We start from the raw sequence: 17,195 nt of genomic DNA on the forward strand, positions 1-17,195 counted from the left end.
CCCTAAGGACTTCTATTTATAAATAGGGAAACCCTACTTACGCACCTCCCTACAAACCGCCTCAAATTTACGCACTTCGCGCATAAACCGCGCACTGTCTGCGTAACCCTCGACTAGTCAAGCCTGGGCTTCAACTGGTTGAAGGACCCATTCGACTGGTCAAGTGTCCTGAAATTCTTAAATACACCGTTGCTCGACTTCAAGTTGAACGGGCTTTGACCGGTCAAGCCAGTCCCTCGACTAGTCGAGCAGCGCGGTAAAAAAGATTTAAAACATCTGTTTTACAACAATTCCTAAATCGGTACCAGAAACTTAATTGAGAATTGAGGGATATTGAGAAGGAAAAAAGAAAGGATAAAAAGAACATTAGTATTGTCATTTTGAAAAGTTTGTTAATGAGTTGCTTTTTCTACCGTAAGAAGTAACTTAGGATATAATTTGAATATATATGTTAAAAAGGAGGATGTTTTTACAAATACATAAACACACAATTTTTGTAATATACCAAAAGGAGAGGGGTCTATCTACGAAAGAATCAAAAATTTTAAAAGTTGAATGCCTTTTTAGGAAATAGATTCACAGCGAAAGAGATTTGTCTCTGATGTTTGGGCACTAGAAAAGTTCTTCTTAAGAATCTAGTTTGAATGTTTGATTACTAAGAAAGAGTAGTTGAGAGTGGAGAAGCATCTTTTATTGTTTTTCTTTTAAATATGACAAGTGGGTGAGATTTTATTTATTTTTTTAATACACAACTTATCTTAAAGCAGAAATCATTAAAAAAAAGAAAAAATGAAAAAAAAAAGACAAAATTTGAGAATTAAATTGCTATGAGAATTCATTTTCAACGCCTTCCATCACCTAAACAAAAATTCAGCTCCTTGCAATTGAAATCAAATTTTTTTTTTTTTTTTTTCAATAATCTCAAGGAGCCAAATAACCCCCTTAGCATTTGTTATTCTCTACCTTATCAACTTTGTACACATGGCATAACATATGAAATCTAAGCAGTCCAATCGATGGGCCTCACTATGGCCATTGTGTTCGAGTTCCAAAGGTTGAGTGATCCCAATTCCTAACAATTGTATTGCTCTGTTTTGGATGTAGAAAACTAAATCAAGGTAAAAAGATGTGAGGCTGTCTGCAGAGGTCCACCCAATGTTTAGAACACCTCATTCTGCATCCTCAAATGGATGGCGATTATCCTACCAATTTGCAGGTGGCCCTGTACTGATGTCGGGCCCACATGCGCTCCCTCGTAGGGTGCACCTCTTCAATTTCACAGGTGGGTCACACCACTGCGATGGGGCTGGTGTGTTTTGAATATGCCATCCAATCCATTCATAAAACGAGCCCTACCATGATGAATGGACACACCAGCCATTCCGAAACTCAAGTGTCTGCACCATGTCACATGGTGGGGCACACCTGGGTTTGGGATTAGCCTTATTTCGGACCCTCTTTGGCTAGTGACGCTACTACAAGCTAGGTGGGTAGTTGTTGGTAATCTGTGGGCCCATTATGGTGTGTGTTTTATTTACGCCATCCACTTATTTCCCACATCATTTTAGGGCTTGATCCCAAAAAATGATGTGGATCTAAATCTCAGGTGGACGACACCACATTAAAACAGCAGCGATTTATTGTTTATTTCACATCCAACTGTTGAATAGGTCACACGGAACTGGATGAAGGGAAAAAATATATAAAACTTACATGGCCCCAAAAAACTTTTAAATCAACACTGTTTCCTGTCATGTTGTCCACTTAGATTTGGATCTACTTTTATTTTGAGGCTCGTGTCATAAAATGATATGAAAAAAATGAATAAATGATGTGGGTGAAGCACATATATGAAGGTGGGGGCCACAGAGCACTGACCACTAGCTACCGGCTGGTGGCAGGTCACTAGCCAATCCGCCTCCCCTTATTTCTGGGCTCAATAAGAACATGAGGCAAACGTGACGGATGGAGAGGATGTTATGCAAGCATCAAGGTGGGGCCCACACATAATGGTAAAATAACCTTTTTTGCTGGTAGTGGAGGGGAACCGGCACCATTAGTTAATTCTAAAGTCACGGCCATTTCACATTCTCGGTGTAAAAGTCCACCGAATGGGCCGATAAGATCATAGGATCTGTACAGTTTTTGCATGGTTGCTCGGGAAGCGGATTGCGTACTGAGTTACTCGGTATGCTACAGCGTACTGAGCAAACGCCGTGGGACCCACCGTGCATGTTTGTATCTTATCCACAACGTCCATCCGTTCTCCCGGATCATTTTAGGGCATGAAGCCAAAATCGAAGCATATCCAAAGCTCAAGTGTACCATACCACTGGAAACGGTGGGGATAATGGCATCCACCATTGAAACCTTTCTATGGCATAGTGATTTTTATTTGTCATCCAACCTATTTATAAGATAACACAGACACGTATGAAGGTAAAACACAAATATCATCTTGATATAAAAATTCTGTAGTCCTTGATGAGTTTTGAATGGTACAGGTTCAACTCCCACTATTTCCCATGATGTGGTCCACTTGGGCTTCTCATAATCTAAAATGATCTAGGAAAACATATGACCGGGATGGATAAGACACATAATTCATGGTGGACCGCACCGAGTTTTGCTCAGTTCGGTGTCCACTTGCAGTTGCTCATCCACAGAAGGGCCCATCATCAGATGAAAGATTCTGTTCCGATGGTCCTATGGGCTACTGAACTGGTTCAACCATAGCACTGTGGCATAACAGGGTCCAGTGGATGGACGGTCAAGGACGTCCTCGATCAATACTAAAAAGAAAAAAAAGAAAAAAGAAAAAAAAAAGGGTATTCTAAACCATGACATCATGTCCTATGGTCTTTGCCCATGGCCCCCACACATCCGTATCTGTCACCTGCCGGTTGACTGCTGATGACAGGTGGGCCCCACGCCCCACTTTTTAAATATATTTTGAAAAGCTAATCTAACCCACTAGAAAAGCAGGATTAGACAAAAGTAATTGAGGTCCAACCCGCCAGTAAAACCAGGTTAGGGTTAGGGCAGACGCGGTGCATGTGACACCTGTGCCGGGTCTTCTTTCGTCCCGACGTGCTTTTGTCGTTTTTCCGACGTCTGGAATACAGAGAAACAAGGAAAACGGGAAAAGAGATGGGGGTACGAACCAAAGTCAATTGACTTGCAGGAAATTTTATATTTTATTTTCTTTTCTTAGAATTCCTTTTTCCCGCTTTCTTCAATAATTAAGTAGAATTATATTATACTCAGCTGCCTATGATGCTTCATACGCAGGCACTCATAAGTTTTAGACGGAGGATGCATCAACTCAAATAAAACCGACTAGATTATTCATAATACTGTCTCCAGGATTAAAATCCCAAGATCATATTGCTTCAATAATCTTAATCTCTGATTCGTGGACGCTTGTTAGTGGAAATAAGACCATTGGATTTTTTTGTTTTTAACCATCTAATAAATGTACAACAATGTGATAGTCAGATAATTAAATATGCTTAGTTTTTGGTTTATCATATGTTGACACTAGGTAACATAATTTTGACGGTTCAATTTAATTAATTATTTTCCACGTATGCAAATTTAAGTAATTTCTAAGTGCGTGTGTATCAATCTTCACACTCTGCCTGAGTGCCGAAGTTTTTGTGAATAATTAAAAGGATTTTGACTGAGTGGGAATGCATTCAATGCTCGCCAACGAAAATACGTGCGAAGAAAAAGAAAATCTCTGTAGAAAAGAGAAATCCCGACAAATGGAGGAGACGTGGATTTGTGCATTTTGACTATGGGATGGGGACGTCTCATTCCCGAAGATTCAATCACAGCCGTTCAATAGTCGGCTGGTTGGCCCTTGTTTCGTGCGTGGCAAGTGCCCTAGCGTTTGGGCCTGGCTCTATTGGTTTAGGCCCATTTGGGGACCTGTCGTGTTTAATCAAATGATGGACGTGTCCTTGCTTGGCCCGTCGCGAATGGTGTTTGGTAATGTCTTGGTACTACTTTCCCAGTGTAGATGGAGCGTGGCCCACAAGTTTCCTGATTGGATGATCCTGTCCATCCAATTCATGACTGTTATTCTGGATCGTTGTTCCATAAGTATTTGTTTGTAGGCCACTGATGGACCGGCTTGAATCATCTAATCTTTGGAATTTTTTAGGAACGGCCAATCTATTGCGCGTTACTTCAGATCAACGGTCTGGATCCCCGAGTTACGGGGCCTATATGTGCAAACTGTCGCATCAGGATCGTATTCACGTTTTAATGTCCGGATGCACCAGGCCCCATTATTCCCCTTCATGTTGGATTCATGGCTTCCGGAGGAGACTAGGTTACAAACATGTGGAACACCGTGGTTTGGTGATCCGGACTGTTGGTGTGCTGGATCCCAACTAGATTGGATGGCCCAGATAAGAAGATCCTGGCCCTTCCATCATGAAATACCAATGGACAATTCACAAAAAAAGCAATGATCCACCTTCAATGCAGGGCCCATTTCCCAGATGATGATCTAACCAATGATATATCTATTTTGTAGACAAAACCGAAACCCGGTGCATCGCAGTTTTAGAAAATGACTGAAAAGCCCTAGAAGAAAATGGAGATACCGAGCTCATTCTGGGGACACGTTCGTCTAAACTCAAAAACATGAGGGTGAGCTCGAACCGAGCGATGCTACCGGCTCAGGTCAGCAGAACTGTCCTGAAATTCAACAGCCAAGTCACTCATCTCACTCATCCATCCGACGTTCAGATGACGTGGCAAAACCCCTATAAAAACCCCACAAAAAGACCCCACCGAGTTCTCTCCCTCGCTCCCTCTCTCGCTTCGGGAAACCGCTTACCGCTCTCTCTGCTCCCTCCCAAAACCACTCATCGATGTAATGGGAAGCGGTTTCTCACGCCTCGTCGTTCCATCCTGCTTCAAAACCGCCCCGGAAAACCACCATCCGGACCTCATCTTCTCCTCGTCCGAGCCCTGGGACGAAACTCTCGGCCATTCGTTCTGCTACGTGCGCTCCTCTTCTCCTTCTCACTCCTCCCGCCGCTTCCTCTCCCCTTCCCATTCTCTCCGCCTCTCCGAAACCGCCTTGAAAACCAGAACTGCCCCGTCCTCCGAAACTGCCTTCAAGTCCATCTCCGGCGCCTCCGTCGGCGCCAACACCTCCACCCCGAGAACCATCCTCCAACCCGACGTTATTTACCAGAATGCCACTGACCCCCTCGCCAGGCTCAATTCCAGCGGCTTCGAGAGCAGCGCCTCCTTCAGCTCCCTCCCTCTACAGCCTGTCCCGCGCCTCTGCGCCCCATCGGATGCCTCCGGCCCGCTTGATCGCGGGTTCTTCATGTCTGGCCCGATCGAGCGAGGTGCACTCTCGGGACCACTCGATGTCGCCACTGGCGGCGACATCCACTTCTCTGCTCCACTCGGTGGCGTTTATGTAAAAAATAGGAAGAAGAAGGGTTTCCCTGGTGGCAGTGTCCGGAAGGCTCTGTCCCGGAGTTTTTCGGAGAAGAAGCGGCCATGGGTCGTCCCTGTCCTTAATTTTGTCGGGCGGAGGGATTCTACTGCTGCAGCGGAAGCATCTGATCTGGAAGCGAACAGCGAGAATGTTCAGTGGGCCCATGGGAAGGCCGGGGAGGATCGGGTCCACGTCGTTGTGTCGGAAGATCACGGATGGCTCTTTGTCGGGATCTATGACGGATTCAATGGCCCGGATGCTCCTGAATTCCTCATGGGCCACCTCTACCGGGCTGTCTTCAATGAGCTCGAGGGGCTCTTTTGGGAAACCATCGAAGAAGACAGTTCTTCGGTGCTTACGCAGGAAGAGGACAACAGGATTTTGGAAAATGCAGTGGTTGTGGATGAAAGAAACCTGTCGCGGGATATTGCCGATGGAGAACAAGATTGTTGTAATAAGACGGGAGATGACAGTGTTGAATTCTCAGAATGCAGTAAAGACTTGTCTCCGCCACCTTTGAGTTGTGGGTCAGTTAAAAGAGTGACGTTTGAGTCTGAGCAGAAGATGGATTCGAGAAGAGGGAAAACGCTTTGGGAATTCCTTGCAGAAGTTGACGAGGATGAAGGATTGGATCTTTCGGGTTCGGATCGTTTCTCGTTCTCAATCAATAATTTGTTCCGTGTGAAGAATGGTTCTTCCGTCGCAAGTAGACGATCAGTGCTGTTTTCGAAGCTGAAATTCGGGGCTAGTAGGGAGAAGGAAAGTCAAAGGAAGTTGTTTCCATGTAGATTTGATTGGGAGGAGAAAGAGAAGATCGAAGTGGACAATAGAGTTGAGGAGAAATTGCAGCGGAGTCTTAGGAGATGTAAAGTTGGTCCTGCTGATCATGACTCGGTTTTGAGTGCTCTCTCAAGGGCGCTCGATATTACTGAGGTCTCATATCTTGAGATGACGGACAAGGTTCTTGATCGGAATCCGGAGCTGGCATTGATGGGTTCGTGTTTATTGGTTGTGTTGATGAAGGACGAGGATGTATATGTAATGAATGTGGGCGATAGTCGTGCAATTGTGGCACAATATAAGCCACAACCGATTGGGTCTTGTTCAGAGCTGAAGGGACAAGGAAAAGATGGTCTGGAGTCAGAGGGTATTGTTGAAGAATCTGGTGGTCTTCGAGATGGTGCGGAACCTGTGGAGGTTGAGCAAACTGATGAAATAATGAAGCTGACAGCATTGCAACTGTCCATGGATCACAGCACGAGCATCGAAGAAGTAAGATTTCATTCAAAGGAACAATGATTTTCTTCAAGCCCAGGGATAGTTTTACAGTGTATTTATTACTTCCAATCTTTTCTTTTTTGTATCCATTGATAGATTGCAGGGCGTGAAAAGGAATGTTGTTATGATATGTCTCTGTATCACAATGACTGTTTCCTGTCACACAGTACTGGCGGCATAAAATTCATATTGAGACATCAGTTCACTCACTAGCAAAATTAAGAATTTCTACATCGAAGGATATAATGTCGGCAGATGGTTTTTCTCTTCGAATCAGATTGCTAGTCTGTGAATGGGCTGTGGCTGCCCCCAAACTCTAATTTGGATTTCTTAGGGTTTTAGCTGGGTCGCCGTCTCAGCATCCTTGCTCCCCTCTTTGTTTGTTGTTTGTTGTTTCGTGCTTTTTTTTAATAAAATTCGTCATCTTTCAAGAAAGAGGACATAATGTCGAAAGAGTTGCGGTTAGGTCTTTGAATATATACTGCTAATGCATTGAATCAACGATACATTCTTCATGCATGGTTTAAATGCTCTTGGAGGTGGATTTCCGCTATGGGGGAACCTGGTCATGTGGGGCTCCTTTTCTAACAATTGGCGGCTTTACATGAGTGACTTGACCCTGACCATTCATTTGTCTCAGATGGAGTGGCAATCTAGTTTGTAGATATCTGTTGTGCCATTTCACCATTCGATTCACTTGTACCATCACTTTCGACCAACTATTGCCATAGGTTTTTGGTTGCAAGCATCCTCAAATTTGCGAGTGTAGACAACTAACTTGTATATGGTTTTCCCATGTTCCTGCAGACTTTTAGGGCTTGTTTGGGAGCTTGGAAGGTATTTTGGTGGTGGAAAATATTTTCCCCGCAAATGACAGTTTCCCCTGTTTGGGAGTTCACTTTTTGGCGGGGAACATTTTCAAAGAATGTGTTTTCATAGAAAAAGTTCTAAAAGTTTTTTCCCAGTCCTCTCTCTCTCTCTCTCTTTCAGAATGCTTTCTTGGAAAATAACTTTCAAAGATAATGTCACTTCTCTCCTTTCAGTTTCCAAGCTCCCAAACACAGGTCTTTATATATTGTGCACAAAAAATGTTTGTAGAAGAGTAAGGATGTCTAGTTCTACTTATTTAGCTGAGTTTCCATATTATATGATTCTTCTTATCATGTTGATCCTTCTAGCGAGACTGGGTTCCAAGTCAGAAATGTTATCCCATTGCTTTCACTACTGTCTTTTGTGATGATTTGATTATAGTCCATCCTTAGACAGTGGCATAGGAACATATGATTTTGTAGATTTTATGTTCCATATTCTCTTGTTAAATCATCATGCGCTTTCCAGAAGCCCCTTTGGTCAAGGAATCAACTATCATTAGGGAAATGGCTGAGTATTGTGCTGGCTTTATGCCTTGGTGCACCAAATCCCTCACACATTGGAACTTCTTTATATGTCATCTTTCCATGGTGTCTCAATTGTTTTTGGTTGCTATGTTGAGCTTGTTATAACAAATTCAGAGTAAATTGTTGCCGGTATTGCCATAGGCATTCAGAGGTTTCTCTTTTAGAAACTCTATTATTTTCTCCACTTCCATTCCAACCGTCCTTAGTGCAACATATTCTGATTTCATTGTTGATTGTGCTTTGCAGTCCTACCCTTTTTGCTAATCCAACAAATTTTAGCACCTTCTAAGACAATATTTCATTACTCGTTTTAATCTTATCTAAGTCTCCTCCCTAATATTACTAAATCCCTCTATCTCGTGACCTCCAAATTTCCAACCATATTGGTATTGTAGAGTAGAATGAGGACTGGCCTCAGATCCTAGGGCATTGGGAGGGCATGCTATTGTCAGAGAATTCAGCCAAGTAAAGGTGACCTTAACAAGGACGAAGAAAGGAAAGGCTGTGTGATTATAGTCTTCTAGAAGTGTGGAGGATAGCTGGTGAAATTGGATTGGCTTGGAACTAGTCTTTTTAACAAAATTTTGCAGACAAATGAAATGCTAGGTGAGTGAGTGGTGGAACCCATTTATAAGAATAAAGGAGATGCACATAGAGTCATCAACTATCAGCTTATGAGTCATGCACACTATGAAGCTCTTTGAGAGGGTGGCAGAGCAAAGGCTAGGACAAGAAACAATGGTATTGGAGAATGATCTGGCTTAACGCCATGGAGATCAACGATTGAAGCTATTTTTCACTCAGACAATTAGGGAAGCAGTAAAGGGAAGAGGAGTAATTTGTCGACCTGAATAAAGTATACAATAGAGTACCGAGGTAGATTAGGTGGTGGGATTGATGAGCAGGAAAGGAATCCTAGGGAGATGTATTCACATCATTAAACGTGTGAGGCTGCCTGCTGTTACAGGAGTGAGACTGACTTTTGGTGAGGGAGGTGCGTATTTGGAAACAGTGGATCTCCACCAGTAGCAGACCGTGGTTTGCATCAAGCACTTGCTTTTTCACACACGTAATACATGAATTAAGTGCTTGCATAGAGGATGAGGTCCCTTGGTGTATGTTGTTTGCCGATAATGCAGTGTTGGCCGATGAGACTACAAAGGGGGGTTAATGCTAAATTGGATTAGAGATTCGGAGTAAAGCATGGTTCAAGAATTAGCATTACTAAGACAGAGCATCCGTTTTGCAACTACACTAGAAATAGCCATAGATGTGAGGCTTTAGCTAAACTGGATGACAAAGAGATTATCAGATTACTCAAAGTGATCTTTGAGTGTCCTGGCTATATCATTAAAAAATTATAGAGAGATTGAGAAAGGTGTTTTCAATGGAGTTATAGCTGGGTGAATGAAGAGGAGATATGCTTCTCTAGTGCTGTGTGATAGCCACATGCGAAAGAAACTGAAGGGAAAATTTTACTGGACAGATATTCGACCAACTATTCTGTGGGGTTGTGTGAGCAATTAAGAGGAGACATGCAGAGGATGATTTTGCAGAGATGAGCTATTGAGAATTTTTTAGATGGATGTGTGGAAAGAATAGGAAATAGAGAGTTAAGAGTGAAGCCATTTGAAGCAACTTGAGAGAAGTCGCAGTTGGAGAGATAAAATGGCAGGCTGATTGAGATTGTTCGGCATTGTCCCAAGGAAACCAGAGATGACACTAGTAAGGCAGGGCTCTTTATTTATTTATTTAATAGAAGGGAATTTTGATTAGAGTTGAAGCGCCTGGAAGGAGGGATGGAACACCTAAAAGGACTCAGATAGAGGTCGTGAGAAAGGATATGAAAGCTTTTTAACTTACAAAAGATAGTCCATTGTGCCCCTTTAATAAAACTTACAGTTATGGACCGAGTTCCAACTTTCAGTGTAGTGCATGTCATGGAATATGCCAGATTGCATATTGGACCAGTGAGAAAACTTTACCATCCTAGATTTCTAGTAATCATCTTTTGCCTGTCTTTAAAGAGTATAATTAACTTTGGTTGTGGTCCGTGAGCTTACCGTCTACATTATATCAGATCTTATTAGCCTTTTCAAAAGGGAGGCGTAGAGAAGTTTTTCCTATCCTCCACTGTCCTTTTCTTTGATAATTAATTTCATTTACCTCATCCCATGGGCAAATTTGAATTTAAAACGATGTCTAGAGGAACCCCGTAAATAAGACTATAGGATCGTGCTTAACTCTTTCCTTTCAAATTGTGAAAATCTGAAAGTTGATAAAGACTCAAATGTTATGAGTACTTCAAGTTTGTCTTGGTTTTCTAAAAGGCCACGCTGCATGTATAACTTAACGTGGGCTGTACCAAGTTGAGTCAAATTGTGCTTTTTTGAGTGCCAGATTGATTTTTTTAAAGATTTGTGACCACTAATAAGACCATTGTTTCTAGGAATTAATCTTCTTAGAAATTTCTATGTTTGAGCAGCTGATAGACTAGGCTACGTCATCCCCTTTTCCAATTCAGAGGGTAATTGTCAAGGACTGTCCATTTCACATTTAAGCTGCAAACTGGGACTCCTAGCACTAGTTCTGCTTGTGCTTTCAGTGCTTCTATTGGTGGCATCTAACAGTGGTTCCACTGGAGGTATTGTCAAGGGCCCCTTTCACACTACAGTTTTTAATTGCAATCTGGGACTCCGAACTCTAGTTTCTTTAGTGCTTCCAATACCTACTGAAGGCGGTAATAACGATGAGCCAACTAATAATTACCACTTGACAGCTGATTTTTCCATGCCTGAAACATTATGGTTGTCCCGTCAGGCAAGAAGAGCATCTTCTCCATTAAGCAAACAAATTAGGCTGTCCTGATATAGGGCACTGAAGTCATGATAATCTACAGGCCTTGTAGCGTTGAACCTCCAATTCATCACTTTGTTATGTATGACTCTTTTCTACGGTTCTCTCCTTAGTTGAGTCTTCTTAGTAGCAGCTATCAATGCAGGAAGCACTGAAGGGAAGGGCAAAAAATCTGGGATTGGTTAATCTTCCAAGCACAAGCAGTCAGAGGTGTATAAAGATGTGATGCAACTTTGTAATTATGTGCAAGGCTTGTGTAACGTTTGGTTTTCTTTTTTCATGTTTTTGTATCTGTCAGTGTCTGGGGAATTTTTGCTCTCTCTGATCCTTCTGTACTGGACATGGAGTATTCCCATCAGCCTCCTACCATGGAGTCCACTTTGATAATAATACTTGACCTACTAGAAAATCTTGACAGAAGCGTTTATTTGCCTACACTACTGCCTCTGAACATTGACAATGGTGTTGAAGGGGGTTGTCCGTATCCTTATGTGATTTCCTGAAGGCAAGCATACAAACTTCTTATTGGTTGCTCGATTATCCAAGTTTGTTGCAATGGAAGCTGCCATACGTCGTCCGTTGGAGTAATCAGCATTTGCAGATGGTTGCAGAGGTTAGCATAAACCCATAGTATAGGAGCAACCACTGCAGTCAGGACCTAGCTATCATTTCGTTTTAGGGAACTGGACAAAACTCATTCTGGATAGGGTCTCATCACCTTTGTCAGACATAGGGTAGATCTTTTTCGGCCATTAATTCTGTTTTTCTTAACCACAGCATGAGAGGTTGGGTTTCATCTAAGCATGTTTGTTTTGAGTTCTAGGAATTAACATGGTAGCTTATTAAAAAAATTGGGTCAAATGTAACTGAAGCCTGCAGTTCAATGGCGATCTTTGATGATTTAGATGTAAAAAAGACTGCAGGTTTCATAAGTGATTGATAAGTGATGCTATGATTTGCAGATTACGGAGCCAAATGCGCCTATGTTTACTCCTGTTGCAAATCTCATTTTGAATGCTTGTTTATGTGAGAGTTTGGATGCTGATTTTTTTTCTCTTTCTTTTTATTGTGAATATTTCAGATCTGCATAGGTGACTGAGTTAATGTAGTGCCCTGTTTTGTTGCCTACTTGCTTACCTTGCCTGCAACATCATTTTGTAATTTACTCATTTTGATGTATCTCATGCACTCTCAGATGTGAGAACCTCAAAAGATCAGTGCATAATATGTTGGCATCAGTTTTTCCTTTTCATTATTGATGCATATTGTCACCTATTTCTTTTAGCATTCTTTGCTCCCGGTTTGATGTTTGTTTATTTCTGTAGGAGGTTTTGAGAATCAAGGCAGAACACCCGGATGACTGTCAATGTATCGTCAATGATAGGGTGAAAGGACGTCTTAAGGTCACTCGAGCATTTGGAGCTGGATTTCTTAAACAGGTGTGCATCTATTTCTTCTTTTAAAGATTCCTCCTCTTAAAACCATGCCCATTTGATCTAAAATACCACATCCTGCTTATAGATGACACTAAGTGCTTTATTCCATATTGGAAGAAAAGAAGTGGTATACCAATGCACACATGCTTTAAGGAGATTACCACTTTATCATTATGTTTTATTTATTTATTTACAATATCTCATGTGATTCTCTCACATGCTTTTTTCAACATGAATTTCATGAAGATTTGCATGACTTGCCCTATGTGGTGTGTTGCAGCCCAAATGGAATAACACGTTGCTGGAAATGTTTCGGAATGAGTATATTGGTACAGCACCATACATAACCTGTTCTCCTTCTCTCTGCCACCATAAACTTGGTCCAAATGACCAGTTTTTAGTACTCTCATCTGATGGCCTCTATCAGTATCTGAGCAATCAGGAAGTGGTTTCTCATGTTGAAAATTTCATGGAGAAGTTTCCAGATGGAGACCCTGCACAACATTTGATTGAGGAGCTTCTTTTTCGTGCAGCCAGGAAAGCTGGTAATGTAAATCTCTAACCTTGCACATCAGCTCATTCATAAGCTTTCTATTCTTTATATGAAATACAACAAACTGTAGTAAGGAAATTCGGTTTGACCCTGCGGCAGTACTCATTCCCTCGAACCTCAAAGTTGTAGTTTCAGAATATTGTTAAAATGGAGAGAGGCAAAAAAAAAAAAATGTAGAAAGAAGTCATATTTGATTAACTTCTTAATCAAGAATCTCCTGGATGCCCATTTCGTGTTCCGTATTTGTCAATTTGTTTTCTTTCATAAGGTTGTATAAAAGGAAATTGAGACTTTGTTACTTAAAATCTTATGACACATATTTCTCTTTTTTGAATGATAATCTTATGCCACAACTTTTATCATGAAAGTTGATCCTTATTAGTTGGGATAAGGCTTTGATGATGATGATCATCATCTTATCTTAAATATTGAGGCAAGCATAATATAATCAATTAAAGATTATTACTACTACTTTCCCAGTGTTCATAATCAGGATTTGTGAAGCAGTCTATCTATAACTTTCATTCTGCTACTCAATAGTTCAAAAACCTGAAAACTAGACTTGACTTGATGTTCAGCTGGGTTCAGTTGACTTGAAGACTCGACCCAACTCTACTCCATGTAGAAAATATTAGTACTGTAGATGGATATTTAAAATAGTTAAATTGAGTATAAAGTATAAAGAACATAATTCAAATCAACAACTCCAGGAATACCTTACTGGTTAAGAGCGTTGGTTCCTTGGGTTAGGGTTGGGGGTTTGACTCCTTTCAAAAAACTAAAAATCACCCAGGAGGTGAGTGACACAGTTCATCTCCCACTGAGTTGTGTGAGTCAACCAAGTCACTGACTTGATGAGTCTCACTGACTCCAGGCCGAGTCAGGCTCAGCACCAGGTTTCCCAGCAACTTGGCTTCAATTATTGCTGAGTCAAGTTGACTTGGCTGACTTTGAAGTCAAGTCAGTGAGTTTTGGAATGATGCTGCCATCACTAAGTTCAAAAAAACAATATTTTATCCTCACAAACTGCCCTGTCCTGACTCCCGCTTGATGATGCCTTCTTTCAAGGAACCATTATGACTTCAATCATTGTTAGTTATTACCCTAGTTTCCAAAATAGTTTTCCCAAGTTGAATCCAGAGCTGTGATGCGGTTTGACGTCTTGTTTTTTTTTTTTTTCTATGAGTGACGAAAATTCTTCTCTAAAATAACAAAACGCATGTATGGATCTGAGGGGAGGGTAATGGGTAGACATGTCATGCCCCACATAAATAGGCATGTTGGTGTCAAACACTCAGGCAAACCTTGTGGGTCCTTTCGCTACTAGAGGTAGTATGTGATGAGAAATGATACCTTAGCTGTTATGTCAGGCTTGCTGATAGAATGGAATGGTAGAATTCTCAGTGACAGTTTCCTAAGTGGAAAAATATCAGGAGGAAGATAAAGAGTTTGGCTTGGGAATTCGGGTGGTCTGAGTCAAAGATGCTTGTTGAACTGATTTCTTCTGAGATTGGAAATTAGCCATTCACTTTCAGAGAAGTCTAAACGAAATCATCGTGCAAACTTCCACCAGCCAATGTCTGGCCTGAGTCAAAGATGCTTGTTGAACTGATTTCTTCTGAGATTGGAAATTAGCCATTCACTTTCAGAGAAGTCTAAACGAAATCATCGTGCAAACTTCCACCAGCCAATGTCTGGAAACACTACTTTGAGGAACACTAAGGAGATATGATACTCATTGTTGAAGGAAATTCTAGAAACCCTATCAAATAAGCATCTCTGGTGGATAGAGGGCCGTGAAAAATTGCTGTTGCAATCTGGGAGATTAGGCTCTAGCATCTCATCTGAATCTAGTTTTTTTATTGACGGATGTGAATGAGATTGCAGATTCTCCTGTGAAAGAGGGAACAGCAAGAGGGCCACTTGTGCTATCAGCTCTTTGTACCTCCTTTAAGCTGTAACTTGTGTTTTCTCAATAAATTCAGCTATCTTTAATACATACAACTAAGGTGATTTATCAGCAAAAAATGCATGTTCTTGCTTAGTTCTTTCTCTTTAATGCTAGGCAGTTTGAATGGTGATGGATGGAATGGGGGTCAGGTACTTTGGATGGTCACCTCTACTATAAGTGCCAAAGAAACCTATTTCAGTCCTTTGTGACATATAAAGGGTCATGTCACAACAATTTCAAGCTGCATAATATGTGGAAATCAAATACCATCATGTGATGCCATATGGTTGAAATTCACTCAGTGAGACCATTCAATTTGCTTGTCATTCCAAGACCAAATTGTAAGTCAATAGGTTTTCACTGGAACTGTTCCAACTAACCGACAAGTAGAATAGATTATTGAGAATTCCTTCACATTATCTCAATGTTTGTTTATTTATATTTCAAAAAAAAAAAAAAGCAAAAAAGAAAAAAGAAAAAGGAGTTTATATAGATTTTCTTTTTCTTTGAGATGAGAGTATAGTTGATTCTCTAACGATGACTTTTAACTCATTGATCTTTGCCCTTTCATGCTAACCATCCTTGCCTGCAGGAATGGATTTCCATGAATTATTGGACATACCACAAGGAGACCGCAGAAAGTACCACGATGATGTTACAGTAATGGTCATATCGCTGGAAGGAAGAATTTGGAAATCCTCGGGGAAGTATGTGTGAAGCGCTCCAGACAGCTGGCTGCATTTGTAGCAGTTTCTTATGCATACAAGTGACTGCAGCTCATTGCCGAAGAAATCTCAAAACCGAGTGGAAGGTCATGGGCTGTCTCTTCTTCATGTGACAAGTCTCACTGGCTGATTTTTCGTGGGTCTCACAAGGATTCTTTTGTTTTGCCCATAGGACAATCAATGGACAATGGTGGTTGCATGTGAGAAACACCTGGAGGGAACTGGTGGCTATTTGGTAGAGGCTGGGGTTCAACACACACTAAGGTTGCTTCTTCAGCAACCAGATGCAAAGACTTGTTCGGGGATTGGAAAATGGGGAAAGCAGATGATTTGTTGTGAACTTCGTTGGGGAGAGGTTTACCTCTGTGGTTGGCAGTGCACAGGAGTGGAGGTTCATTGTCACATGGTTTTCTATTTTCTCCTTTCTTTCTTTTTTTCCCTGCAGAGGAAAAAGGGTTTTTCAGGGGGAAAAACTAGGGCGATCTTGTTCAATTCAACTTTTGTTGTAAGCGAGCATCTGTAATCTGTAGGTGGTGTCTCACCAAAGAATTCTATAAAGGTGGAATTTTTTTTTTCGAGGAACTTGTTCATTTCTTCATCTGCTGAGAGCAACAAGATGAGGCCATTCTCACAAGATAGGTAGAAATTACCAAAGATTATGAACTAAGAAAAACCATAGTTTTAGCTGGAAAACTCAACTCAATATCTAAATGGTATTAGTATAAAGAAAAGAAAACAAAATTTCAAGCATCCTACTACTTGATGACACCATGGATATGTGAGTCTCTCCTCTATTGGAGGTTGTGGGATTGATACCTCTCATCAACCTTAGAATTTTATAAAAAGAAAATAACATAGTGACTTTGTCAGAGCCACTACAAGTCATTTCGAGTTGGTAGCCTTCTCAAGCTGGCATCAAGTAGTACATAGGATTGAGTTTCCCGGCAACGGGCCTCATTCGCTTCATATTCATTTCAGATTGGGATGTTACAGCTGAAGTTGTGGGCCATGTGAGTGACTTGCACCAAAAAGATCATTGGTTGCCATTGCAAGAAATCCTAGAAAACCCAATCTGAAATCCTAGAAAACCCAAGCTTGAGATTGGGATGGGTCCTTACTCTTGCTCCGGTGGTAGACTCTTAGGAGTTTCAACACTTGGGCAAGGGTTCGAGTACCCATAGGTGGTGAAATTCCACTATGGCGTGAGTGTGTGGGGTTGTGTGCGTGTGTTACACAAGAGAGAGAGAGAGAGAGAGAGAGAGAGAGAGAGAGATGGGTTGGGCTCAGGCCGGAAATCATCAACATGAAACCAGGTCGAGTTGAGCTTGGGTTGCGCATGCAACATGTACAATTATATTAGGGAAACACTACCAAGTTACACCCTAGATGTAACCATATTAACAAGACAGGCTGGTCAGCATTGTAAACAGTGAATTTGATCATTCAATGTGGACCATCCATCAACAGTTTCAATCTTTTTCCTCAAATCAAGTTGTTAGGATTGTTCAAGTGTCCAAACAACCTGAGTT

At 41.4% G+C, this 17,195-nt stretch overlaps 1 protein-coding gene across 7 annotated transcripts in view; it reads left to right on the plus strand.

Moving 5' to 3' along the window:
- Positions 1-4,801: 4,801 nt before the first annotated feature.
- LOC131233555 (protein phosphatase 2C 29) overlaps positions 4,802-17,195 on the plus strand; it is a 28,468-nt gene continuing 16,074 nt past the window's right edge. For 4 of the 7 annotated variants that reach the window (XM_058230314.1, XM_058230312.1, XM_058230315.1 and 1 more), the window contains exon 1: positions 4,802-6,742. In XM_058230314.1, coding sequence (XP_058086297.1) covers positions 4,892-6,742 — 1,851 coding nt within the window. In that variant the 5' untranslated portion in view covers positions 4,802-4,891. Of the gene's footprint in view, positions 6,743-12,326; positions 12,441-12,717; positions 12,988-15,533; positions 16,265-17,195 lie in introns of those variants that run through there. The other 3 variants (XR_009165277.1, XM_058230313.1, XM_058230311.1) reach the window with 3 other exon arrangements.

The sequence above is a fragment of the Magnolia sinica genome, chromosome 18 (genome assembly GCF_029962835.1).
Source record: "Magnolia sinica isolate HGM2019 chromosome 18, MsV1, whole genome shotgun sequence".
Classification (NCBI taxonomy): domain Eukaryota; kingdom Viridiplantae; phylum Streptophyta; class Magnoliopsida; order Magnoliales; family Magnoliaceae; genus Magnolia; species Magnolia sinica.